Genomic DNA, 25,187 nt, shown 5'->3' with positions numbered 1-25,187 from the left:
TTCGCGCGCGTGTGCGCAAGTGCAGATTGCATGCGACGCAATGCCGTTCTCATCACGGCGGCGTTGTGGTGGCCGGCTGCCTGCCGTGCTGCGTTGCACCGCGCACGCCACAAATGCAGATATCGCCGCTGCAGCTGCAGGTGCCTCTGCTGCATTGCACGGCGTGTTGACAGTCGCTGCGTGCGCATGTGTGCAGTGAGCGCGCGCCACCTGTCCCACACCCGGCTCTCAAGGCGCTGCTGCTGCTGTCTCGTCACGTGCACGGCCACGCTGGCAATGTGCTGTCGATGCTGAAACCTCCCCTGCCACCGCCGCCACGCCACAGCCACCGCCCACCGCTCGTGTGCAGCCGCTGCGCATGTGTACACGTGTTGGAGCTGCAGCTGTTGCCTCCACGCGCCGTGCCAACGCCGCCACGCCGACCACACCAGCCACCCTTCATGCTGGCACGCCGCCACCTCCACCTGTGCCGCTCGCACGCGTTGCTGCTGCCAGTGGCTGCGCCACGTGCGAAATGCGCGAACGAGCACCGTGCCTGCAAGCAACGCATCGGCGTCTGGCAGGAGCTCCCTCTCCTTCATTCGCCCGCGCGCGCGCTCTCTCCAACGGTCAAGCGCGGCGCTTTGCACATGACGCCATCGAAACGCGGTGGACGCCCTGTCCAGTGCGCGTGCGTGGCGCCTTTCCTTTGTCAGTGTTCGCCAGTGCGCGAGGCAGGTTGGCACCGCCTTCATGCGCCAGTGATGGTCTGCAATTGCCGACAGCGGGGCGATGCGTCGTGCTGTTGTCAGTGCTTTGTGCCACGCCAGCCACGTACGCGTGAGGGTGGAGCGCTGGTGGTGCCTGATGGCGGTGATGACGCGTGGCTGCATGGCAATGGCCTCTTGTTGGTCGTGCGCCAGCCGCCACGCCGCTAGCGCTGTTGAGAGGAGGTTGTGGCGCCTGTGCGCATAAGCCGCGTGTTCGCGCTCGCGTGACTGCCGAGCGTGATGTGCACGCACGCGCATTGCATGGAGCGTTCGCAGGAGCAGCAGCGGCGCCCGCACGCGGGTGTGGAAATCTGCCGTCATGCGTGCATCTGTCTGCACAAGCTGCAGTGTTGTCCGCCAGCGTGACATGGTGTTGCGGCACACATGCCGGCGGTGTAGCTGCAGTGCCGTGTTTGACATTGCGCGCACGCGCTGCTGATGGGCAGCGTGCGCCCTCCAAAGGTGCAGGTGGCGGCGCTGGCAATGAACTGTCCTGTCGAAGGTGTACGACGCGAGGCGCGAGTACAGGTGACGAACAGCTGCCAGGCGCGCTCGCCACCGTTGCAGGTGCTGGTGCGCACGCAGGCGAGCAGCGATGGGCTGCAGGGTGGCGGCTCGCTCGGCAAGAAGGCGCTTCTTTGCACACGTGCACCACCAGCGCTGCAGGGCTGCACGCGCTCGCACCGCATCCATGTGGGGGTGGCTGGCTTGCTCCAGGCGTCGTAGCTCAGCGACGAGGTGTAGTCGGCGCTGCCAAAGGCGCAGTGCAGCGTGCATCTGCATGGAGCGATGGAAGGCGTTCGCGGCATGGCCGTCCGCCTGGCGCTGGCGGAGCAGCTGCTGCCGCTGGCGCCACAGCTCAAAGGCTTGCTTCATGAGCAGGGCATCACGGAAGCTGTTGGCCACGGCGTAGTTTGCCAGGTCCTGGCGCCGTTGCGGCCGCAGTCGCAGCCAGCGATCCCAGCATCGCCGCAGCATCATGTGTCTGTGGAACACCTGGGCGCGGATGCCCCGCCTCCACTCGGTCGTTTCTTGGCTCAGCCGCAGCTCGTGCGCTGCCGCCGATAGGAGCGAAGAGCCTGCTTCAGGCGACATTGGGCTTGGGCTTGGGCTTGGGCTTGTCTTCCTCGCAGCTGCTGTTGGTGTTCCTGTGGGTGGTGTAGGCGTGCTTGTGATTGGTGATTTTGTTGTGCCCGGTCGTGCAGCTGATTGGTTGCGTGCAGCAGTGGCATTGCTAGAGTTCTTTGGGTCGTCTGGTGTTGTGATAGTTGTGCCAAGGTTGTGCTTGGCGCGGATCAGCTGCAACAATGCGGCTGCGTCCACAGCTGCTTCATCATCATCTTCTGCTTGCAGCGGTTGTTGGTGCGGTCGTTGTTGTTGTCTCTGTTGTTGTTGTTGCAGTGGTTCAGACAGTTGGGGTATGCGGCTTTCCCATGAGGTAGGGAATGCAGTGTCATCGGCGGCGGTTCTATGCTGTGAACTGCTGTCAGTCACCGCGGCAGTGCCAGTTCTGTGACCAGCACCGTCTCGGTCATGGCTCGCCATCCCATCCCCCAACCACAGCCAAGCAAGCACAGCGACAAGCAGTGAGTGGAGTTGTGGTGCGCCGTCTTGTTGCCTTCTTCCGCCTTGGTGCCGTTAGTGAAGATTGGTCATATTTCCCGATACTTTTCATGAACCACAACCAAAGACGATGGGCCTGAGCGACATCCTGCTTGCAGCGTGAGCGTGCTGCTGTTGCATGCTATGCTGTTGGTGCATGCATGTTGTTGGTGATGTCTTGGGGTCCTTTGCGTTTGCTTGTGTGGTGGATGCGTGTTTTGTGTGTGTGCTGTTGCTGTTTCTCTCTCTCTCTCTTTTCCTTCAGTCACATCAATTGCACGCACATGCACACACAACCCACGCATCATTCATTCATACATGCATATATTGTGTGCCAGAACGCTGTTCCTGAACGCGGGAGCCATCCTCAACTTCAAGCTGTGAGTGTCGCACATGCCGCGTGCTCCTACCCTTCCCTATGGTGGCTGATGTGACTCTATTGTTGACTTGTTGTTGATTTCCACTCGTGGTATGTGGTGTTCGCGCCCTCACCACGTCCGTGATATGCATGCGTTGTTGGGCGTGAAATCAAAGAGGAAGCAAGGAGGAGTTTGACTTTGAGGAAACAGAACCATCAACCTGTGCGTAAACGAGCGCCACCGATGGTGGTAGGGGGAGGGGGGTTCGCTCCCATGCTTTGATAGTGTGGTGGTGGTTGGTGGTTGGTGGTGGTGTCGTCTTGCCATGTGTTGTGCGAATGTGACATGATCGTGCTTGCAGTTGCCTGTCTGACAATACACCCGGGCGCATTCACGTTGATAGGGGACAAATTGAGAGAATTCCTGCGCAGCCTGAGGTACTTTCGCGTCTTCATTGCCATCTGGAACGTCTTCATGATCTTCTGCATGATCCTGTAAGTGTGGTGCAGTGTTATTTCCTTGGCCCGCCTGACTGTCTGCTTCTAGCTTTCCCCATCTGTCTGTTGTGTGACTGTTCCCATCTGTCTGTTGCATTTCTGCGTACCTATTTGCTTGCCCATGTCTGACTGGCTCTCTGACTGTTTCTTCAAGTCAATGGAAACGGTGGATGATAACCATGCACACACACACACACACACACGCACACACACACCTTCTCCCCTCTCCTTTCCCTCTCTGCCACATCGACATGCGTCCAAAACAAAACAAATCAACGGTGATGCAGATTCTTTGGCAGTTAGAGCAGCATCTCTTGGGAGCTGTCACCGTTTGCCGCTGGCACAGCCGAGACTGGTGGCACCTGTGCTGACGACGATGCTGCTGTTGCTGCTGGTGTTGTGCTGGACTTGGCAGCAGAGGCCGTGGATGTGTTATTTGTCTTCAGTTTTGTCTGCAGCAGCCGAGCAGTGTGCACACAGTCACCATGTTCTTCCTGCATTGTGTGAGGTGTGGCGGTGTTGGACGGTGTTGTGGTGAGCAATACGGTGGATGGTGGTGGCAAGGAGAAGCGAGATCGTGATGGCGAGGGGAGAGCAGTGGTGGTGGCAAGGGTGGTGGTGGCAGTGATGAAGGTGGCAGTGATGGTAGCGATGGTAATGGATGCGTGCGCGTCACCGCACGGCGTTGGGAGGGAGAGAGAAAGCAAACGGCGACGGGATGCGAGAATGAGTTGAGTTGATACCAGTTACAGTGTGTGTGCGTGCATGTGAATATGAGTTGTTTAATGCCAGGTCTGCGCGTGTGTGTGTGTGTGTGCATAAGTAATACGAACCTTAAAGCCTTCCATGTTGTCAGCAATGGTTTCATACACGCTGAATCTGAATGACAATCACCATCAACCAAGCGTGTGAGGGAGAAAGGCCTCGACATGCACACATGCGAGAGAGCAGCAGCCACTTTGGGCGTGTGTGAGTGTGTGTGTGTGTGTATTCTCTGTGTGTGAACAGTTCGTAGAGGGGCATCTGTTGCTGGTTGCATCAACTCACTGCTGTGCTGCGCCCTTGATGTCACCGTGCTCAAAGAGCATGACAGCGTAGTTGATGTGTGTGATGGGGTCACTCCTGTCCACGGCATGAGCACGTGAGGGCGCGTGAGTGTGATGCGAAACCACACGACCAAGGCCATACAGGGTACATGGGCACGCATACACATGTGCGCACAGGAGGTGAGAGGGAGACTGCATGTGCGTGTGCTTGTGTGTTTGAGTAATGCTCTCTCATCTCTCACACACGTACACACATACACGTACACACACACACACACGTACACACACACACACACACACACACACACGTACACACACACACACACACACACACAGAGGCACACACACACACACACACACACACACACACACACACACACACACAGAGGCACACACGGGTCGAGTTGGATTGCGCGCTTGAAAGCGGTGTCTGCGCTCTCTGGATCCTTGAGATTGTGCAGGGTGACGCCAAGCAGGCCATACGCGGGCGCAAACTTCGGCCGGAGCTTCACAGATGCGCTGAAGAAGTGGTAGGCGGAGGCGTGCTGGCCAACGGTGAGGTGGACCAGACCGAGGTTGAACGCAACCATCCACTCGAATGGAGCAAGGTACGCTGCACGCTTCAGGCACGCAATGGCCTAGCAGTTGTGGTGGTGGTGGTGATGACGAAGGTGGTGATGAGAGAGAGAGAGAGTGTGTGTGTGTGTGCGTATGTGTGAGGAGGGAGAAGGGACACGCCATTGTGCGTGGCATGCATGTTGATGTGGTTGCGATGTGGGTGTGAATCGTGGACAAGAGGAATATAACAAGGGAGAGCAGCGCAAAAAGAGGATGTGGCGACGAGCTGGCGAACAAGAGTCAACTATAACTGGGGATGCAAAGGGACAGAATGTCCACATTGCAAGAAGAGGCGCCTGCCAGTAACAGTGGTTGCACAACGCACCGCCACATATTTCTGCTTTCCAAAGAAGCACATGCCAATGTTGTTCCACAGCTCTGCTGATTCTGGCGTCAGCACTGTATGTGTGTGTGCAGTGTGCGTGTGTGCATGTGTGTGTGTGTGTGTGCATGTGTGTGTGTGTGTGTGCGTGTGAATGTTCGAAGAAGGTGCAATGAGAAATACAGCCACGATACCGCAATCTCCCATCTCCACCCCACACTCCACACCCCAATACACCCCCGCGTGTGTACGCTGCACCTGCCGAGATGCGGTATTTAACGAGTGCGACGTCGTAGTCCTCGTTGTCTTGGATGATGGACGCAGCGGCGAGAATTGCCTGTTGTGCGCAACATGGCCGGTGGAGGTTGCGATAAAGGAGAGGAGGCGAGGGGTTGAGTGTAGAGAGGTGTACATGGGCAGTCGGAACAAGCACGAGCGGGTTCTGCTGCGTACACGGCTGATGGCACAACACAACAAATCCACGACATCTGGAAGTCATATGCATCGATCACCACCACCACTACCACCACCACATGCAACATACACTCCAACCATCACCACCAGCACCAACACCAGCACCACTGCCACGCCGACCGCCATCACGCCACCGCACCCGTGTGTCGCGCGGATCGTATGTGAGGCAGGTGCCAAAGAGCTCAAAGGCGCGACTGGGCTGCCCCATCCGCAGATACAGCAGCCCAAGACTTGTCATGATCTCCGTGTCCTCGGGAGAGATCCTGCACCACAGGGTGTGTGTGTGTGTGTGTGTGTGTGTGTGTGTGTGTGTGTGTGTGTGTGTGTGTGTGTGTGTGTGTGTGTGTGAGCGGAAGAGGTGTAACACACAGCCCACAGCACGCTGCCGGCCACCAGCACCAAATGTCAAACCCTCACGACGATACACCTCTCCATGACACCACCCCCCTTCCCCCTCGTCTCCACTGTCGACGCGCAACTGCAACAACGGGTGCGCACTTGAGAGCCTCCTCGTATGCCTTGGCAGCACCGGGCAGATCCGATGTGAGGATGCGAACACGCGCCAGCTGCTGCAGCGACAGCGCATTGTTGTAGATGGCGAGTGCGCGCCCAAGCAGCTGCTCGGCCTGGTCGTATTGCTTCAGCCGCACGTGGCACATGCTCTTGTCGTGGTGTACCCGCTGCAATACGCAGGCGAGAGTTGAGAGCGGGGGGGGGCGCAATCACCGTGTGGATGCACATGTGTGTGTGTGTGTGAAAGTACTTGTGTGCGTGATTTCTGTGTAAGCTGCGCTTGCTGCACGGGTGCACTGCCACCCCCACTGTTTCCGCACACTCAGACAGGGGGCGGAATCACCGTGTGGATGCACATGTGTGTGTGTGTGAAAGTACTTGTGTGTGTGTGTGTGTGTGTGTGTGTGTGTGATTTCTGTGCAAGCTGCGCTTGCTGCACATGTGCACTGCCACCCCCACTGTTTCCGCACACTCAGCACCGAGGAGCAACAAGTAGGTGGTGATGCCTTACCCAGCTGCTGACGCCAATCTCTGCGGCCTGGTCAAACACGTCCAGTGCCGCCCGGAACTTGCCGCTCAGATACCTGCACGACGTGTAGTGATGTGTGTGTATGGGGGGGGGGGTGTGGGTGTTGTTGTTGTTGTTGTTGTTGGAGGGGGGGGGGGAGCGTGTTCGTAGAGACACATAGCCATGTGTTATTAGAGGAGGAAAGAAATGCAAGCAACCATGGACAAGGGCACAGAGACAGACAAAAGCGAACAACTAGGCATGCACACAGACAGACAGACAGACGGACAGACATACACACAGACACACGCACACAGACATACACACAGACACACGCACACACACACACGTACATACACACACACACACAGACGCAGACGCTCAGACACGGCGTACAGGCAGCGGGCGATTTGGAGTGCAGCGTGGTGGTTTGTTGGTCGCAATCTGAGGACTTCCTGGAAGGCGGTCTGGGCCTCCTTGAGCTGTCCTTGGGCTTTCAGGATCATCCCTGTTGGTGATATGGGGAAGGAGAATGAGTTGCAGAAAGAGGGCCGCATTGCATGTGGGCAAGTCATGCCCATGGTGCAGCCTGCGACACTACACACAGGCATCACACACGCACGCACACATCGTTAACACACGCACACACACACAGACAAACACACAGACACAAACATGTCATGAAACCAGGCTCACCTCGAACATAAAGGGCATAGTCGCACTGACTCTGGGACCGTTGAAGTGCGAGCTCGATGAGCTTCTGTGAAAAGGTTCAGTTGAGTCAAAGGAGACAAGATGATGAGGCTGGTTTGTCGGCGACAGATTGACATATGCGAGACCGTGCATGAGAGAGACACTGATGGCGAGCCAGAGTGTGCATGTCACTGCCCTCTTCCCAAGCCTGCCTGAGTCCGAGCACGCTTCACGTACGTCGCAGTCATCGAAGCGCTGCTCCGTGTACAGCTGGTGAATGCGCCAGTTCAACGCATCGTAGTTCTCCAGCTTTGACTCTGCACAGGGGGGAGGGGGTGTGGTGAGGCAGAGGTGTGTGTTGATGGAGGGGAGTGAGAGAGAGAGAGGGGAGAGGTGCCAGGAGCCCGACCAACAATCCACACCAGCACAACAAGCAACACACACCGCACAACAATCCCTCATTCACCGTTGTCAGGCATACCTTTTGATCTTGCCGCCCTCCTTCGCCGCCTCGGCTTTGACCCTGCTGTGGATGCTGTCGTGGAAGCAGCCGCATCACTTCCTTCCTCCTCCTCCTGCTGCTGCCGGGCTGGATCTCCAGCCTCGCCCTTGCCATCCATCTTCACTCCCTTGCCTCTGCTGGCTGGTCCTTGCAACGGCGGTATCGCTTCTTCTTGTTGTCTTGTGTGTATCTCTGCCGCCACTTTCAAAGTTTTCTCGCGTTTGTGTGTGTGTTGTTTGGCAACGGATACAAGCCAACAACACGCAAGACCACCAACACAGCCGAGCAAGCAAGCAAGCTACAAAGGGAGCAGCATCAGACAGCGACCAACAACAACAACAACAGTGCCAGTGCAACTTGCGGGCCATCATGAGTGAGGGTGTGGGGCGCGTGGCTTGGTGGGGGCTGTCCCCCGCGATGGACCCTGTGACGACGCTTTTGGATGCCGAGGTGGTGCAGGCGGACGGAGACGAGCCCATCAACGTGCTGCTCGTTGGGGCGAGCGACTGCCGCCACATGCTGAAGATGTTGGCTGCTGCAAAGCGAGGCGACCCGCCATACAACAAAGGGCGGCAAGTGAACGTGTATGTGGTGGAGAGTCGCATGGAAGTGGTGGCACGCCACCTCCTCTTGCTCAGCATCGCTATGAAGCCAACAGAGGTAATGAATGGACAGCCAAGGGAAGCGGGGGAGGGGGTTGGTTGGCTCGTACTTGTTCATGGGTGTGTGTGTGTGTGTGTGTGTGTGTGTGTGTGTGTGTGTGTGTGTGTGTGCGTGTGCGTGTGTGTGTGCGTGTGCGTGTGCGTGTGCGTGTGCGGGTGCGTGTGCGTGTGCGTGTGCGTGTGCGTGTGCGTGTGCGTGTGTGTGTGCGTGTGTAGTTGTTGTGCGTGTGCGGATACGCTTACCTCGTTTGTTAATGTACCTGTACCACCTTACAAGTTGCCGTTCACAACGGTGTGATCTGCTCATGCTACAGGAGCTTGGGTTGCAAGAGCGCACCCATCTCTTCCTCGAACTCTTTGGGAACAGTCATGTCCGGTGAGCGGCCAGTGGTCAACAACGATAGCAGCGCTTGCGCGCATATCCACACGAAACACGAAAGCATGCTCATTCCATACGCACAAGTGCACTCGCTCACACACACACACACACACACACACACACACACACACACACACACACACACACACTGGCATTGCATTTGGCAGACCTGTGACCAACGAGTTTCTGTGCCAAGAAGCGACCCGCCTCATCCGGCTGGTACGTTTGCCAGCCACAGAGTGTCGTTGTTATGTTCAGTGATGTGATGCATTTCATCTGCTTTGTGATTCACCAGCTCGCAGTTGACTCACCGCCCCCTCGTCTGTCTGTCTGTCTGTCTGTCTGTCTCTGTCTCTGTGGTACAGGTGACGGACCCCGATGAGATGCAGCAACAGATGCCGTGGTTCCGCATCAACCACCTCAAGTTTCGCGAATGCGATGACTTGGAAGCCATTCTCAAGTTCTGGCGCACCGATGACACAGAGTACGCAGTCTTTGGTCGTGTTTTGTGTGTGCACGTGTGGTGTGTGTGTGTGTGTGTGGTGCAAGTGTGTACACGTGTATACACGGGTGAATACGCAGACACATGTGCATATGTGTGGATGAGTGTGGCGCTTCTGTCTTGCCCTCACGAACGCTGTTGTTCGCACGCTTCTGACCATCAGGGTGTTTCCCATCGCAGCACACTGGGACGAGCGCCTACGCAGGTAGCCATTGCAACAATGCACACACACATACACATACACGTAAGCGCACACATTTGCGTATACACAAAAGAATACACACACACACACATTTACGCACACATTTACGTACACGCCCACACATGCCACCGGCTGTACCCTCACTTCAACACCGCGCTCGTGCCAGCTTCTACAAGCAGCGGTATGACGTGCGGACGAATTTGTACGACTGGGACTATTCGATGAACATCAGCGAGAAGGCGCCCATCATTAACGCCAGGCAGTTTGCACGATGGAGGTGTGTGTGTGTGTGTGTGTGTGTGTGTGTGTGTGTGTGTGTGTGTGTGTGTGTGTGTGTGTGTGTGATGTGTTGCGAAAAAAGATGATCGCCCTAACCTTGACGTCATTGCATTTGAGGGGAATATCAACACACGTACTGTTGAGCATCATTATGATCATCACCGTCACAATCACCGTCACAATCACGACCACTGTCACCAGGGAGACGGGCCTTGCCTTTGAGCTGCACGACACGACATATGAGATTCCAAACAGAACGCTCGCCTCTGGCGAACTCCTCAAATCGGTACAGCGCTTTCTTGCCCGCACCTGTGCCTGTGTGCGTGCGCATGTGTGCCGTGTGTGTGTGCCGTGCGTGTGTGTACGTGTGTGTGTGTCGTGTGTGTCGTGCGTGTGTGTGTGTGCTTGTGAGTGCGTGTGTCGTGCGTGTGTGTCTGCGTGTGTGTGTGTGCTTGTGAGTGTGTGTCTGTGTGTGTGTGTGTGTGTGCACTCAGGGCTCACGCATGCCTGCGCCCTGCGGAATGTGTGTGTGCGTGTGTGTGTCAGCGGGAAGGGACGGTTGCACGGCGCGGGTATTGGGGCGACATCCTGACAGGTGAGATGTCACACATTGTGCATCGTCGCCAACACGGAAGCAGCAGCCATCATTTCGTGAACCACGTTCAATAATAGTGCTTTCCCCCCCCCCCCCAACTGAACACACAACAGGCGCACCGATGGCACATCCATGACGCATCTCTGACACACACACACACACGCACACAAAATTATACACACATGACACAATTGCCACCACCACCACTCTCTGTTTCCCATAGGGCCGTATGTCTCGTTTGGAATTGAGCCCACGAACGAGAAAATGTTGGAGAAGCGCAACGACCAATACGTCAAGGTTTGTACATGTGTGTGTGTGTGTGAACGTCTTGTGTGCGCACGTCTTCAAGACCCAGTGCACGTGTTAGCCAACATGCATGTGCTGTTGTTCCTAGTCGTGCATGTACGTGCACACTCGCGTGGTGCTGCTGAACCATGCACCTCACCTTTCACCTCCTCCCCCCCCCACTTCCATGTGTTGCGGCGCGTGTGTTGACAGAGTGCGGTGGATGTGTCTGAGGACGAGGTGTCGCAACTAATGGCCGAACTCCTCCCGGCAGCAGAGGCGGCAGATGACACAGGTGGGGGTGTGGTGTGGTGCTGGTGGTAATCGCTTTGTTGGCGTGATAGTTGTGATTGTTGTGTGATAATTGCGGTGATGATCGTGAGGAAAGTGAATGGTGTGAGCACACACACACACACATACACATGTACGCACGCATACACACATGTATACACACATGTACGCATGTACGCACGCATGCACGCACACACACATGCGTGTGCAGGAGCGCGAGTGACGATCCACGTGCTGTCTCCCAACAGCTTGGAGACGCTGACGAGGAAGCGCAAGTTCCAGCACATGTTCCACGCCATGTTCTTCTCCAGCAGGTTCGCTCGCATCTCACGAGAAATCGTACAGTGCCAGGGATACGTGTATGTGGGTATGTGCGTGCGTGCGTGACTTGGCTGTCTCGGCGACACACACACACACACACACATACACACACTCTCACACACACATACACATATGCACATGCACGCACACGCACACACACACACATACACACACGCACATGCACACACACACACACATACAAACACCAGCATGGCGCATTTGCTGTCGCCGGATGTGCAATTGGCGGCAAAGCCAAACGCGCGGCTGTTGATGGAGACGGGCAAGTTTGTGCTCGCACTCAACAAAGAGCAGACGCAGCAGTACCTCGACAAGGTCTGGCGTGAATGTGTGTGTATGGATGTATGTATGTATGGATGTATGTATGTATGGATGTATGGATGTATGTATGTATGTATGTATGTATGTATGTATGTATGTATGTATGTATGTGTGTATGTATGTATGTATGTATGTATGTATGTATGTATGTATGTATGTATGTATGTATGTATGTATGTATGTATGTATGTATGTATGTATGTATGTATGTATGTATGTATGTATGTATGTATGTATGTATGTGTGTGTGTGTGTACGCGGCAAGCCCCACGTCCTCACATTCCCACGTTCCCACGTTCTCACTCACGTTCCCTCTGTCTCCCCATACACCGTGCTTGCTCGTGTTACGCTGCTGCAGACTATTGAACTGGCGCAAGCGGCTGGATTCAGGTGTGTGCAGGCGAACATGAATGGTGAACAATCATGTTTGCTGACTGCGCCAGCGCTTGACCTGCACAGTTCATATCCATCGCGCCATGCCCTCACCCATGACACACACACACACACACGCACACACACGCACACACACACACACACACACACACACACACACACACACACACACTGTTGCAGCCCCGTGAAACCGCCGACTGTGAATGATGCGGTCTATGTGTGCAAGCGCAACGAAGATGCATCGCAGTAGTGACCATGCTGACGTGTGCGTGTGCGTGTGTGCGCGTGTGAGTGTGATATTCACATGTATTCGCGTGTGTACACCACCACTCATACAGAGAAAAGAAGCACGACGACACTGACAGAGCAAGCGGGCAAGAAGCGCTTACAGACCATACGTCACAGCGCAATCACAACCCACAGCCACCACACGCAACACACCACAGACACGCAACAGCACGGCACAATGGATTGTGTGAAGACAGTCCAAAAAGCTACTCGAGCGACAGCAAAGACCCATGTTGTGGGGGGGGGGGAATTGTTGCAAACACGGCCATCAGACATCAAACCAGCAACAAGACAAGTGACAACAGCAGCGCTAACCCCAACAACTGTGCCAGCCATGCAATGCAGGGGACTTGCGATTGTTGCTGGGCAGGTCTTGTTGCGTGCTGTTTAGGCGGAAGTGGCCTTGATGTCGACGGGCGCGCCCTTCTCAATCAGCCCTTTGGACATGAGCATGTCCAGGATCTCATCCGATGTCTTGCCTTGTATCGCCAGCTCTTCTGTCTTTCCTGTATCTGAACACGTTTGTTATTCGGGGAAGAGGGGGAGGGTAGAAAAGGAAGGATGGGGGTGAAAAGGAGGAAGGGGAACGTTATGTGTGTGTGTGTGTGTGTGTGTGTGTGTGTGTGTGTGTGTGTGTGTGTGTGTGTGTGTGTGTGTGTGTGTGTGTGTGTGTGTGTGTGTGTGTGTGTGTGAGGGGGGGGGTTGTCACTGGATAAATGGTGTGCTGTATGTTCGGCGTGCATGGCACAGAGGCATAGAGATGGACGACGACCACTGAACCGCACATGTCCCCCTTTTTCACACACAGGCACACATAGTCATACACACACACATAGCCACACACACACGCATTTTCACACACACACACACACACGCATTTTCACACACACACACACACACACACACACACACACATAGCCACACACACACGCATTTTCACACACACACACACCCACCCACACACCCACCCACACACACACACACACACACACACATACACACACACCTGTTTCGATGAGGAGCTTTGATGTTGCGTTTGGTTCGGGGAGCACGTCGCGCGTTGCACGGATGCCTTCATTGTGAAACTTCAAGGAAGGAAAGTGCTCACGCACAAAGGCCCTCGGGCCCGCATGCCCAGGTCCTCTGTGGCCAACCTGCACCTTCACCCCAGCAAGCCCTCCCCTTGCCAGCAGCACATGCTCCTGCACCCTCAACACCGCGCTTGGCAGTCGTCGCACCGCAGCCATTGTCCGACGTTCGCGACACCACAAAACAGCAACAAATTATGGTATTATTGCCGCATCAAATCATTACACTTTTTTGTATCGTGCTGTGTGTTTGTGTGTGTTTGTGTGTTGTGCTTTTTCCCTCACGCCACATCACCGTGACCACACCAGCGTGTGCGTTGATCTCTCGCTCCCTTCTTCCTGTCCCTGAGGAGAGCCCTTGCTTGATCTCTTCTCCACACTACACCACACCACACCACACCACACCTGTCGTTCAGCAGCACCCTCTTCAATCACTCTTGATCCCGCCTCCCCTCTCGCCTTGCGCACACGCAACGCAGCCAAGCATGGATGTCGATGCTGGCAACAATGGGGATCTGGGAACAGCAGCGGCACTGGGTGCTGCAGGCGGATCTGGGTTTGTCCTGGCGTACCTGCTGGTGGCGCTGCTGTTTGCGCTCCCATGCTCTGTCCCGTGCCTTGATGCAACCATGAAGTGCATTGGGTGCGAGGGCTGCCCGGATGACTGCTGCGCTGGGCCGCACGAAGACGAAGAGGAGGAGGAGCTCATCCACACGCACAAAGCACACGAGAAGCAGCAACACGACAACAGAGGATACCGGCCCCTGCTTGGCGTCAACGGCAGCGGAGGCGTTGACGATGATGAAGAAGTGCAGTTTGAGCGCGTGCGGTACCTTTCCAACGCGTCCTCCTACCGCCTGCATGAGCGCCTCTTGGACAACAGCGCCCCCGTGGTGTCCCAAACCCAGCAGCATGTGCCCATGAACGAGCAGCCAGATGAGATGCCTGGCACAGCATCATCGTCGTCGGTGGCGCCACCACCTCCCCCTCCACTCAGCCGGCCTCCCGCGCCAATTGTCACGGTCGAGCCTGCTGATGGCGGCGACGACGACTACCGCGCCGGTAGCCACGTGGACATGGAGAGCGATGGTGTCGGCCACAGTCATGACAGCGACGGCGACGGCGACAGCGGCGGTGGTGGCGGCGGCGGCGGTCATTTTGGCACGTTCCTGATCCTGGTGGAGCTGCTTGCCTCCATCCCGGAATCCTTACTGCTGGCCGTGGCCTTGTCCGAGGGCAAGACGCCGTCTGCGATCCTGGCATCTGTGATCATCCTCAACTTTGCTGCTGGGTTTGCCATGTTTGTGGACTTGATTCGGCCAGCAGCGACATCAGGCAAGGCCTATGGCCGGCGCGGGCACAAGGAGTCGCGCATCCACCAGCTCATGTTCATCGCCACGTCTGCAGCCGCAGGCATGCTCATCTTCTCTGTTGCAGCGGAGGTGTATGTGGAGTTTGAGGAGACGGATCCAGACTGCCAGCGCGTGGAATCGTACACGCCGATGCTGGAGCTGTTTGCTGGCACGGCGTTTGGCGCGTTCCTCGTTATTCTGCTGGTGTGGGTGAGTGGGTCCCGCTATGCCCACCGCTACAAGGACAAGCTCATGCGCGCGCTGTCACGCTTGCGGCGCCGCTCATCACCATCATCATCGTCGTCGTCGTCGTCGTCGTCGTCGGTGTGCAGCCTGAGCAACGCGTACATCAAGGCACTGCTGCTGGTGCTGTTTCTGTCCCTGTGGCTGTTCATGCTCACCATCTTTGGGTTCCTCATTTTCTCCAACTCCTCTGGTGGCAACCACAACTTCACGGAGGGCGTTGGTGGGGGTGCGTTCCTGTTCACCATTGGGGGCACGCTGATACCGGAGGCGCAGAAGGCGTCGCGCCTAACGGGATGGTCGTCGCTTCGCAAGGAGATTATCAGCGCAGTCACATTCTTGGTTGGCTTCCTGGCTGCCGTCGTTGTGGTTGTGCTTGCAGAAGAGGATCACGTGTGCATCCCCAAGAACGCCGTCGTCACAACAACAGCCGCACCTTGACACGTGTGTGTGTGTGTGTGTGTGTGTGTGTGTGTGTGTGTGTGTGTGTGTGTGTGTGTGTGTGTGTGTGTGTGTGTGTGTGTGTGTGCGTGCGTGTGTGTGTACTCTCTTGTATCCCCGTACCCCCCCCCCTTCTCTCTCCCTTTTATCCATGCACCACTCTCCTTGTGCTCTTTCTCTCTTTCCTCTCCCTTGTATCCGACCCGGTGCTTCGTTACCATTTCCACCATCAGTCATCATCACGTAGGACCTGCTTGCTTGCTTGCTTTGTGCTTCCCCCCAAAATCGATCCCTTGTGTCTCTCTCTTGCCAGTTTCGTGCTCTCTCTGTGTGTTAGCTTGCGACTGTCACGTCATGTTCCCATCATTGTCAGTCATTTGATTGATTGGTGGTGTTGTTGTTGTGTAATGGGCGAGAGAGATTAAACCGAAACCAATGCAGGTGAAGCGATGACAACAAAGCGTCGTCAAAAATCATCTCACACAGCAGGAACAGTAGTGGTCATTGCATTAGCAAGGGTAACGTGGCAGGCGAGCGAGGTCATCATCGATCGTACACAATGTGCTTGCAAGCATGCGTGCAGGAGGCAAAACCAAAACACAAAACAGGGAGGTGCAGTAGTGGTGTTGAATGAATCAAAGGAAAAACGAAAAAACAAAAAAACATAAGGGTGGCACGTTTCAAGGTAGGGAAAGCACACGGACACAGCCGCAGAGAGTGAGGCCGAGGGGGGGGGGTCAGCACCTCACGATGATGATGCTTAGTCGACCTCGTCGATGGTGGGGCCAGAGGTCTGGTCCGTGGAAGGTGGTGGGCCACCCTGGTTGGGCATGCCACCGGGCATACCGCCGCCAGGAGCACCACCCTCGGCGTACAGCTTGCTCATGATGGGGTTGGCAACGCCCTCGAGCTCCTTCTGCTGGTGCTCAATCTCGTCCTTCTCCGCAGACGGGTTGGAGTCGAGCCAGGCGAGGACCTCGTCGCACTTGGCCTTGATGGTGCTCTTGTCGTCGTCGCTGATCTTGTCCTTGAACTTCTCGTCGTCGACCGTGGACTTGAGGTTGAAGGCGTACGACTCGAGGCCGTTCTTGGCGTTGACCTTCTCCTTCATGGCCTCATCCTGGGCCTTGTACTTCTCGGCCTCCTGCACCATGCGCTCAATCTCGTCCTTGGACAGGCGGCCCTTGTCGTTGGTGATGGTGATCTTGTTCGACTTGCCAGAGGCCTTGTCCTGCGCAGACACGTTGAGGATGCCGTTGGCATCAATGTCGAAGGTGACCTCAATCTGGGGCACGCCGCGTGGGGCGGGGGCAATGCCGGACAGCTCAAACTTGCCGAGGAGGTTGTTGTCCTTGGTCATGGAGCGCTCGCCCTCGTACACCTGGATCAGCACACCGGGCTGGTTGTCGGAGTAGGTGGTGAAGGTCTGGGAGGTCTTGGTGGGGATGGTGGTGTTGCGCTTGATGAGAGACGTCATGACACCGCCGGCCGTCTCCAGACCGAGTGAGAGCGGGGCGACATCGAGCAGGAGGAGGTCCTGCACCTCCTCGGACTTGTCGCCGGAGAGGATGGCGGCCTGGACGGCGGCACCGTAGGCGACGGCCTCGTCGGGGTTGATGCTCTTGTTCAGGTCCTTGCCGTTGAAGAAGTCCTGCAGCAGCTTCTGGATCTTGGGGATGCGGGTGGAGCCGCCAACGAGGACGACCTCGTCAATCTCGCCCTTGCCAAGCTTGGCGTCGCGCAGGGCCTTCTCGACGGGCTCGAGGGTGCCGCGGAAGAGGTCGGCGCACAGGTCCTCGAAGCGGGCGCGGGTGATGGAGGTGTAGAAGTCGACGCCCTCGAAGAGCGAGTCAATCTCAATGTTGGCCTGGGTGGAGGCCGAGAGGGTGCGCTTGGCGCGCTCGCAGGCGGTGCGGAGACGGCGCAGGGCGCGCTTGTTGGAGGTGAGGTCCTTCTTGTGCTTGCGCTTGAACTCGGTCACAAAGTGGTTGACCATGCGGTTGTCAAAGTCCTCGCCGCCAAGGTGGGTGTCACCGGCAGTGGACTTGACCTCGAAGATGCCGTCGTCGATGGACAGGACGGACACATCGAAGGTGCCGCCACCGAGATCGAAGATGAGGACGTGGGCCTCCTTCTGGCCCTTCTTGTCGAGGCCGTAGGCGATGGCGGCGGCCGTGGGCTCGTTGATGATGCGGAGGACGTTGAGGCCGGCAATGGTGCCTGCGTCCTTGGTGGCCTGGCGCTGGGAGTCGTTGAAGTAGGCGGGGACGGTGACGACGGCGTCCTTGACCTCGGAGCCGAGGTAGGCCTCGGCAATCTCCCTCATCTTGACGAGGACCATGGAGGAGATCTCCTCGGGGAAGAACTGCTTTGTCTCGCCCATGTACTCGACCTGGATCTTGGGGCGGCCGTCGACCTCGACGACGGTGAAGGGCCAGTGCTTCATGTCGCTCTGCACGGACGACTCGTTGAACTTGCGGCCGATGAGGCGCTTGGCGTCGAAGACGGTGTTGCTTGGGTTCATGGCCACCTGGTTCTTGGCCGGGTCGCCAATCAGGCGCTCAGAGTCCGTGAAGGCAACATAGCTGGGCGTGGTGCGGTTGCCCTGGTCGTTGGCGATAATTTCAACCTTGCCGTGCTGGAACACGCCGACGCACGAGTACGTCGTGCCCAGATCAATTCCGATGGCTGGCATCTTCTTTGCGTCTCGGGTGTTGTTGTTGTGAGCCCAGAGAGAGAGAGAGAGAGAGAGAGAGAGAGAGAGAGAGAGAGAGAGAGAGAGAGAGAGAGAGAGAGAGAGAGAGAGAGAGAGAGAGAGCTGATCAGAGATCAAATTGGAAGAAGAGTTCCTTGCTTGCTTGTCTTCTTGGTTAGCTTGTTGTGGTCGCTGGATGTGATTGGAAAAATGAACACGCGCTTGTGCTTCTTCTCTGATGGCGTGCGAAAAACAAAAAAGCGTCGACAGCAGACACAGCAAGACACAACACAAGAACAATGGGCGTGTGTGTGTGTGTCACATCAAACGAAGAAGAAGCAAGCGATGCTGCCGAAGACGCAAGCAGGTGCGAGAAGCAACCAGCCGCGCTGAGATGCAACCAGCACAGTCATCATGTGCTGGAAGCGCAGAAGCAACCAGAAGGCAATCAGTGACAGTGCTGATTGTTGCTTCTGCACCAAAACGAACGAAGCAGACAAGAATGAGTCAGCGAAATTTGGGGAAGGAAAAAAAGTCAACCGTGGAGCTGCCGGGTATCGATCCCGGTACCTCTCGCATGCTAAGCGAGCGCTCTACCACTTGAGCTACAGCCCCGATTTGATTCGGATGAGAAATCGGTGAGGTTTGCGGTTTATTTATGCTCCGTGGGGAAGAGAGAGGGGGAAGAGAGGAGAAGAGAGGGGAAGAGAGGGGAAGAGAGGGGAAGAGAAGAGGTACGGAGAGAATGCGATGCACACACACACACACATCGATGCACACACACAAACACACACACACACACGCACACACACGCACACACGCACACACACACGCATCGACACGCGTAGGGTTGATTAGTGCTGTGTTGGTGTGGCGGGCACCAATGCGGCCAGGGAGCGCTTCTGGTCATCTGGGAGCCGTGACAACTGAATGAAGAACCTGTGGCATAGCTTGCACTTGCCTCCAGAGGCAATCTTCATTCTGCCTCGACAGTGTTCAACCCCAGAAACCCGAAACGTGAGCGCACAAAACCGGGGGAGGGAACGAACAAACACACACACACACACACACAAACACACACAACACACACACACAAACACACACGCATGCACACAAACACACACAACACACACACAACGCACACACCGCACACACAACGCACAAACACAAACACATACACAACAAGACTTTGTACCATCGACAAAACCATGCACGCATCCTCGTACACACCTAAAGACAGCTCTTCCTCACACGCACACTTACGCGCATTTCTGACAGGCCAAGAAGCAGCCACAAGGCATGGCACGGTACTCCACAGGAACCTTCTTGCACAGCTTGCAGGTCGCGCCTTCCTTGGTGGTGGGTAACCGTGGCAGCGAGGCCATGAAGTCATCGTCCTCGTCTGAGCTCATCGCGATCTTCTTGCCTGCTGTTTGTTGTGTTTTCCGGGTTGGTTGCGGAGAAATAGCGGTCACACTCATGAATTTTCAGCACTGTGCTTAACGTGAACGATCGATGGCGGACAACAACCACCAGCACAGCCAACAACGCCGCCAAGTGGCACTGCGCATGTTGTTGTGTTGTGATGCGCAGCGCAGCGATGCTCGCGTTGTGGACGGCTGTGTGCGTGGTCTTTGCAACATGCCAGACAGCAGCACAGCGTCGGAGACGCAGGGTGCTGCTGTTCCTGAGATGATGATGATGATGATGCGCGTGACTGCGCGACAACGCGCGCTATGTGAGCACGTCACCTTCATGACAAGGTCGCCCATGCAGTCATCGTCGTTGCCGCCTGATGCACACCACGCAGTGTCTACCACGGCTGCGGCACTTGCGAAACGGCTCCACGCCCGTCCCCTGACACTCCTTCACGACAGCGCAACAAAACTCCCAGCAGCAACAGCAGCAACCACAGCTGCACAAGTGGACCGCGCGACATCGCTGTCATTGAATCTGCTACCGCAGCAAACCAAGCCTGACACCATCGGCGCTGCACCCGCCGCCCTCGTGCGGCAGATTCTTGCGGGTCACACCGGCGCTGCCACTGTAACCACAACAAGCACACAACAGCAACCACACGCTGGCGCTGCCACTGTTACCACAACAGGCGCACAACAACAACAACAACAACAACAACAACAACAACAACAACAACAACAACAACAACAACAACAACAACAACAACAACAACAACAACAGCAGCAGCAGCAGCAGCAGGAGCAGACGGAACAACAGCATGTGAGGAAGAAGGCAAAAGTCTTGTCTGAAGCTGGTTTACACGAGGAGCGGAGCAACATATCAACAGAAGCATCCACGAAGCACGCGCATTTGACCGGAAGCGATACACGGCACACGTTGCCACCTCCTTCAACCGTGCCATCCACGCAGGCCCCATCACGCCATCAGGTCAGCCGAATGGGTTCCCCAGCCACCAGCCCCGTGCGCCCGACACAAGCGCCCTTGTCGTCAGGCACGCCGGGCGTGTCCATGCCCTCGCCTCGAAAGGTGCAGGCCCTGGCACTGCAGCTTCAGCGCAGGTGGGCCACAGCGGCATCAGCAGCTCCGCCATCCACGTCGTCATCCTCGTTGGCTCAGACAGCGGCAGCAAACCAGCCGACCACTTCTGCCGCCACGACAGCGATGCTTGCGCTGAACAGCCCCGCACCAACTGGACTGCACCACACAGCCCCTTCTTCCGCAACGCAAAGCCAGACGCATCTTGACGACTGGGCGCACGTGCTCTCGCGCGTGGACGTGAGCACGTGCGAACGCCTGTGTCGCCGTGTCTTTGCCCACGCCATGCAGCAGGTGCAGTCGGAAGAACAGCAGCAGAAGCGGGCATCAACAACTACCCCTGGTGAAACAACAGGCGCACATGCTGCACCAAAACCAACAACCACAGCGATACCAGCTGCTTCAGCGACAGTGAATGCAAAGGGCACGTCCGAGGACAACCAGCAGCTGTCGTTACGCATGCAGACGCTTGCTGTCGCTGTCACCAGGGACATACCCCACATGACCACGAACGGGTTGCCACACGACCATGCTGTCGCCATCCTGCACACGCTCGTCCTCCCTGCGTGCCTGGCGCTGGCATCCGCACCCTCCCGCGCGCTTCAGCAGGCCCTGCTTGACTCGGCAGCGGCGCGACCGCAAGCGGTGGTTGACGGCGTGATTGCGCCACTCATGACATCGCCCGGCGGGCTTGGTGTGCCCCAGCGCGTGCTTGCTCTTCAGGTGGCACGTGCCCTGTCAGCTGCACCTGTAGCGCAGGCGGCCCTTTCGCGCGTGGCAGCTGCGATTGTTGCCTCGTCCACGCCGCTCACGGACAACATGTGTGAGGTGCTCGCCGCCATGGCGGGGCTGTGTGACGCTCCAACACAGACGCAGCTCGCAAGCATCGTCTCGTTGCTGTCGTACGCAGCAGTGCCGCAAGCCGAGTCCCTGCGCTTTGCCAAACTTGTGCTCGCTGTTCTTCAGCTGCAAGGGGTTGTGCAGTACCACGGGGCGGCGATGAAGACGGTTGTTGATGCAAACAAGACATTTCTGCGGCGAAAGCTGGCTGCTTGCTTGGCGTGACTTATCGCTGGCTTGGTTGGTTGGTCGGTCGGTCGGTTGGTGAGTTGGTGTGTTGGCCGCAACTGTTGCCGTAGGCGATTGTGTAACGTTGTGTGTTGGGCCTGGGCTTGCTCGTGTTCTTGGCCTTGATGTCAGTCATCAAGTCTGTGCGTTTATTATTAGGTTGACACGTGTACGCATTCATGCACCCATGCATTTGAATTGAAGCAAATAAAAGAAGCAGCTCGGTGACAAATAAACCGTACCAACGGCTTGTCTAGTGTAAACTTTACACACACACACGCAAACATGTTGACACACACACACACACACACGCAAACGTGTTGACACACACACACACACGCAAACATGTTGACACACACACACACACACACACACAGACACACAGACATTCTCCCTCCGCTTGTGTGCTATCACCATCGTCCTCGAGGGCGTTTCGGCGCCATCATCCCATATGACGACGATGATAGGGCGGACATGCCATGGTGTGATCGGTGGTATGAGGTTGCCTCTTGCGCCGTCCGCTTGGCACTTTCATGGCCGCTGTGCGCGTGGTAACTCACACTCGCCCTCTCGCTTCGGTGACTCCCGCTCCAACTACTACTGGTGCTGGTGCTGGCGCTGGTGCTGCGTCTGCTTACATCGCGGCCACCACCGCCACTTCTGGCACCACCCCACTCGCCACCGCTTCTGCTGCCTCTGCTGCTGCTTCTACTGCCACTGCCGCTTGTCTCGCCATTTCTGCCACTACCATTCCTGCTTCGACGGCTGCTGCTGCTGCTGCTCGAGGTGGTCCCCTTGCTTGTGGTGTTGGCCTCAATGTCGGCCGCCCTGATTCGAATCAGCTGATTTGCAAGTGCTCGCATGAAACTGTGCAGCCGCTCATGCTTCCTGCCGCCTTCCTGCTGTTGCCGTTGCCGTTGCTGCTGGTGGTGCTGGTGGTGCTGGTGCAGGTGGTGGTGCAAGTCGTGGCTGTGGTGGTTGGTTTGTCGCCCGTGCTCAAGAAACGCATTGACGGCGGTGACGGTGATGAGAAACACAAACTGCACCAGCGACGGGTGCTTGGAGCCCCACTTGTCTTCAAAAGGGTCGACACTGCGAGAGAGGAAGTCGTGGTCAGCCAGAGACAGGCGGCCGCGAAAGTACAGGCTGGCGTCCTCAATGGGGAAGAAGGCGACATCTGATCGCCCGTTGCGGGCCGGAAACACATCCATGCGTGTCACAAGGCCACTCCTCGTGCAGACTTGGCACACGTGCCCTGTGCATGCACGCACGTAGATGTTGTTGATGGTGACGATGTGAGCACAAGGAGGCGCAAGGGTGCAAAGAAAGAGCCAAATTACATCGACTCAAACATACACATCAAAAGACGCACGCGGTCGCACTGATATAACACACACACACACACACACACAGACACACACACACACACACACACACACACACACACACACACACAGACACACACACACACACACACACACACACACACACACACAAAGACACACAAAGACACACACACACACACACACACACACACACACAAAGACACACAAAGACACACATACACATACACACACACACACACACACGCACACACACCACACACACACACACACACACACACACACATACAAAGACAATCACGTACGGGTCTTGCGGTTGGGGATGGCGGCGGCGAGGCGATGGCTGTCGAGCGTGCAGAACGGTTCAACAACCGCGGGAAGCGTGGTGGTCGTGTGTTCGGCACGGGTGCCAGCCCCAGTGCGCTGCATGTTGGCATTCCACTCCTTCCACAGCTCGCCCACACCTTTGGTGAAGCCGTTTGTGTCCCTGCTACCACTACTGCCGGTGCTGGTGCTTCTGCTGCGACGGTGTTGGTGCGATGGGCTGTTCAATACGGTAATGCGAAGGTTGTTGCTGATGTCCACGAATCGGCGCCACGTCATGAATCGAGCCAGGCACTGGGACGGCGCCATGGCCGTTGGATCGTCCGCGTGCGTGTTGGGCGGCGTTGCGAATCTCTCCTCCGCCGTCAAGCTGCCACATGCGACCACAAACCCGAGGCCGACGTACTGCAGAAGCTCAACCAAGGTGAGCGGCAGTGCTGAGGCGTTCTTCTTGTCGAGCTCGCCTTGGGTTGCCGGCACCACCGATGCTTGTAGAAATGTGACGGGAAGGAAGCGCAGGAACACATCCAACTCCCTCAACGGCTGTTCAGCCGCCACAATACGCGGTACTGGTGCTGGTGCTGGTGCTGGTGCTGGTATCACGGCAGAGAAGGAGTGCGGCGAGGGGTCGAGGGGCTGGCGGGTCGTGGCGGTGATTGGCAGCGGTGCCACATCGGCATCACGGTTGGATGCACGCGACGAGGAGGACGAGGACGGCAAGGAGGAAGAGGCCGAACTTGAAAGAGGAGAGGTGGAATGAGAAGACACACCGCGTGTCCGCAGATGAGCGCGTCGACTGCTACCCGTGCTGGTGTCTGTGCTGGTGCCTGTGCTGGTGCCTGTGCTGGTGCCTGTGCTGGTGCCTGTGCTTCTGAAGCGTGCCGAGAGGAGGAGGAGGAGGAGGAGGAGGAGAGTGGCTTGGGGGGTTGGTCGTGGATGTACGGCAGGGCCTCGGCCTCGGAGTCTGCCTCTGAATCGTCGTCGGCGGAGTCGGCTTCGCTGTCGGTTGCCTCGCTGTCATAGTCGTCGTGCATGGCTGCTCTGGCCTGTGGCACGCGCGATGTTGCTGTTGCAGTTGTTGTGATGAACCCGTCAGCGTCCATTGGAACGTGGTGGCGGTGGTGAGGGTGGTGGTCGTCGTCGTGGTCGTTGTTGGCGATGGCTGCGAGTGCGGTCTGTGTGGATGTCGAGCTTGAAGGGCGGCTCGGTTTGCACCTGCTGCCTTTCTTCTTGCGCGTGGATGCGACTGTCTTCACGTGGCACGGCACGACGTAGAGCTGGGTTCCGTCTGCGGTTTTCACGACGATCATGTTCTTGGGGCGGCTGCCGACGTCCATCTCCTTTGCCTTGCCATCGACGACGGTGAGCTCGTGCACGTAACCGTCCGAGTCTGTCGGCAGCTGCTGTGCGAGGTCCTTTGGGTACAGCCACTTTCGCTCGCAGAACACCTTGCTGCGCTTTGGCAGCCGCTTCTTCTTGTTCTTCTTCCGCTTTCGTCGTCGTGGGTGCGTCACAACAACAGTAGTACTGCCACCCCCTCCACTCAATGGCATGGTGGCGTCAGCGCTGCTTGTGTTGTGTAGTGTGTAGTGTGTGTGTAGTGTGTGTATGTGTGTATGTGTGTATGTGTGTGTGTGTGTGTGTGTGTGTGTGTGTGTGTGTGTGTGTGTGTGTGTGTGTGTGTGTGTGTGGTGCTTTGT

The 25,187-nt window shown here is 56.8% G+C and overlaps 10 protein-coding genes and 1 non-coding gene across 11 annotated transcripts in view; 4 read left to right on the top strand and 7 right to left on the bottom strand.

Annotated features, from left to right (window-relative positions):
• The window catches only part of PTSG_10972 (uncharacterized protein), a gene marked incomplete at its 3' end in the record, with an annotated part of 4,789 nt that extends 2,407 nt beyond the window's left edge, over positions 1–2,382 (bottom strand). Inside the window, exon 1 of the mRNA XM_004987842.1 lies at positions 1–2,382. This exon is cut by the window's left edge and continues 176 nt beyond it. Within this exon, the coding sequence (XP_004987899.1) occupies positions 1–2,294 (2,294 nt within the window). The 5' untranslated portion in view covers positions 2,295–2,382.
• A 34-nt stretch (positions 2,383–2,416) lies between these two features.
• Positions 2,417–4,084, top strand: PTSG_10971 (uncharacterized protein). Its single transcript, XM_004987841.1, has 5 exons — positions 2,417–2,471; positions 2,690–2,731; positions 2,886–2,932; positions 3,114–3,204; positions 3,495–4,084. The coding sequence occupies exons 1-5, from the start codon at positions 2,443–2,445 to the stop codon at positions 3,508–3,510; spliced, it is 225 nt and encodes a 74-aa protein (XP_004987898.1). The 5' UTR covers positions 2,417–2,442; the 3' UTR covers positions 3,511–4,084.
• Positions 3,337–8,109, bottom strand: PTSG_10970 (uncharacterized protein). Its single transcript, XM_004987840.1, has 13 exons — positions 7,863–8,109; positions 7,619–7,698; positions 7,385–7,448; positions 7,085–7,196; positions 6,692–6,764; positions 6,166–6,347; positions 5,807–5,930; positions 5,452–5,530; positions 5,197–5,270; positions 4,650–4,891; positions 4,255–4,329; positions 4,041–4,086; positions 3,337–3,701 (listed from the first exon to the last, which is right to left on the bottom strand). Exons 1-13 carry the CDS (start codon positions 7,999–8,001, stop codon positions 3,507–3,509), a joined length of 1,485 nt encoding a protein of 494 aa, XP_004987897.1. The 5' UTR covers positions 8,002–8,109; the 3' UTR covers positions 3,337–3,506.
• PTSG_10969 (uncharacterized protein) lies at positions 8,100–12,483 on the top strand. Its single transcript, XM_004987839.1, has 14 exons — positions 8,100–8,543; positions 8,860–8,921; positions 9,092–9,143; positions 9,290–9,408; positions 9,590–9,631; positions 9,795–9,905; positions 10,109–10,193; positions 10,454–10,502; positions 10,726–10,799; positions 11,001–11,082; positions 11,290–11,392; positions 11,609–11,732; positions 12,097–12,128; positions 12,312–12,483. The coding sequence occupies exons 1-14, from the start codon at positions 8,253–8,255 to the stop codon at positions 12,379–12,381; spliced, it is 1,296 nt and encodes a 431-aa protein (XP_004987896.1). The 5' UTR covers positions 8,100–8,252; the 3' UTR covers positions 12,382–12,483.
• PTSG_10968 (uncharacterized protein) lies at positions 12,339–13,702 on the bottom strand. Its single transcript, XM_004987838.1, has 2 exons — positions 13,426–13,702; positions 12,339–12,931 (listed from the first exon to the last, which is right to left on the bottom strand). The coding sequence occupies exons 1-2, from the start codon at positions 13,664–13,666 to the stop codon at positions 12,807–12,809; spliced, it is 366 nt and encodes a 121-aa protein (XP_004987895.1). The 5' UTR covers positions 13,667–13,702; the 3' UTR covers positions 12,339–12,806.
• Positions 13,703–13,784: 82 nt separating this feature from the next.
• On the top strand, positions 13,785–15,572 carry PTSG_10967 (uncharacterized protein). The gene has a single exon (XM_004987837.1). It carries the CDS (start codon positions 13,993–13,995, stop codon positions 15,541–15,543), a length of 1,551 nt encoding a protein of 516 aa, XP_004987894.1. The 5' UTR covers positions 13,785–13,992; the 3' UTR covers positions 15,544–15,572.
• Positions 15,573–16,099: 527 nt separating this feature from the next.
• On the bottom strand, positions 16,100–18,256 carry PTSG_10966 (heat shock protein 70kDa). Its single transcript, XM_004987836.1, has one exon. The coding sequence runs from the start codon at positions 18,236–18,238 to the stop codon at positions 16,304–16,306; it is 1,935 nt and encodes a 644-aa protein (XP_004987893.1). The 5' UTR covers positions 18,239–18,256; the 3' UTR covers positions 16,100–16,303.
• Positions 18,257–18,780: 524 nt separating this feature from the next.
• Positions 18,781–18,853, bottom strand: PTSG_20167. Its single transcript has one exon. It is a non-coding gene; the product is annotated as a tRNA-Ala (tRNA).
• A 20-nt stretch (positions 18,854–18,873) lies between these two features.
• On the bottom strand, positions 18,874–19,750 carry PTSG_10965 (uncharacterized protein). The gene is made up of 2 exons (XM_004987835.1): positions 19,502–19,750; positions 18,874–19,219 (listed from the first exon to the last, which is right to left on the bottom strand). Exons 1-2 carry the CDS (start codon positions 19,717–19,719, stop codon positions 19,093–19,095), a joined length of 345 nt encoding a protein of 114 aa, XP_004987892.1. The 5' UTR covers positions 19,720–19,750; the 3' UTR covers positions 18,874–19,092.
• An 844-nt stretch (positions 19,751–20,594) lies between these two features.
• Positions 20,595–21,863, top strand: PTSG_10964 (uncharacterized protein). Its single transcript, XM_004987834.1, has 2 exons — positions 20,595–20,775; positions 20,947–21,863. Exons 1-2 carry the CDS (start codon positions 20,654–20,656, stop codon positions 21,815–21,817), a joined length of 993 nt encoding a protein of 330 aa, XP_004987891.1. The 5' UTR covers positions 20,595–20,653; the 3' UTR covers positions 21,818–21,863.
• A 367-nt stretch (positions 21,864–22,230) lies between these two features.
• On the bottom strand, positions 22,231–25,040 carry PTSG_10963 (uncharacterized protein; the record flags this gene model as incomplete). Its single annotated transcript, XM_004987833.1, has 3 exons — positions 22,231–23,075; positions 23,469–24,358; positions 24,430–25,040. The coding sequence occupies 3 exons, from the start codon at positions 25,038–25,040 to the stop codon at positions 22,231–22,233; spliced, it is 2,346 nt and encodes a 781-aa protein (XP_004987890.1).
• Positions 25,041–25,187: the final 147 nt, after the last annotated feature.

Source organism: Salpingoeca rosetta (assembly GCF_000188695.1).
Source record: "Salpingoeca rosetta unplaced genomic scaffold supercont1.40, whole genome shotgun sequence".
In the NCBI taxonomy this organism is placed as follows: domain Eukaryota; class Choanoflagellata; order Craspedida; family Salpingoecidae; genus Salpingoeca; species Salpingoeca rosetta.
Note: the sequence above shows the minus strand (reverse complement) of the source record. Positions and strands in the feature narration are given on the sequence as shown.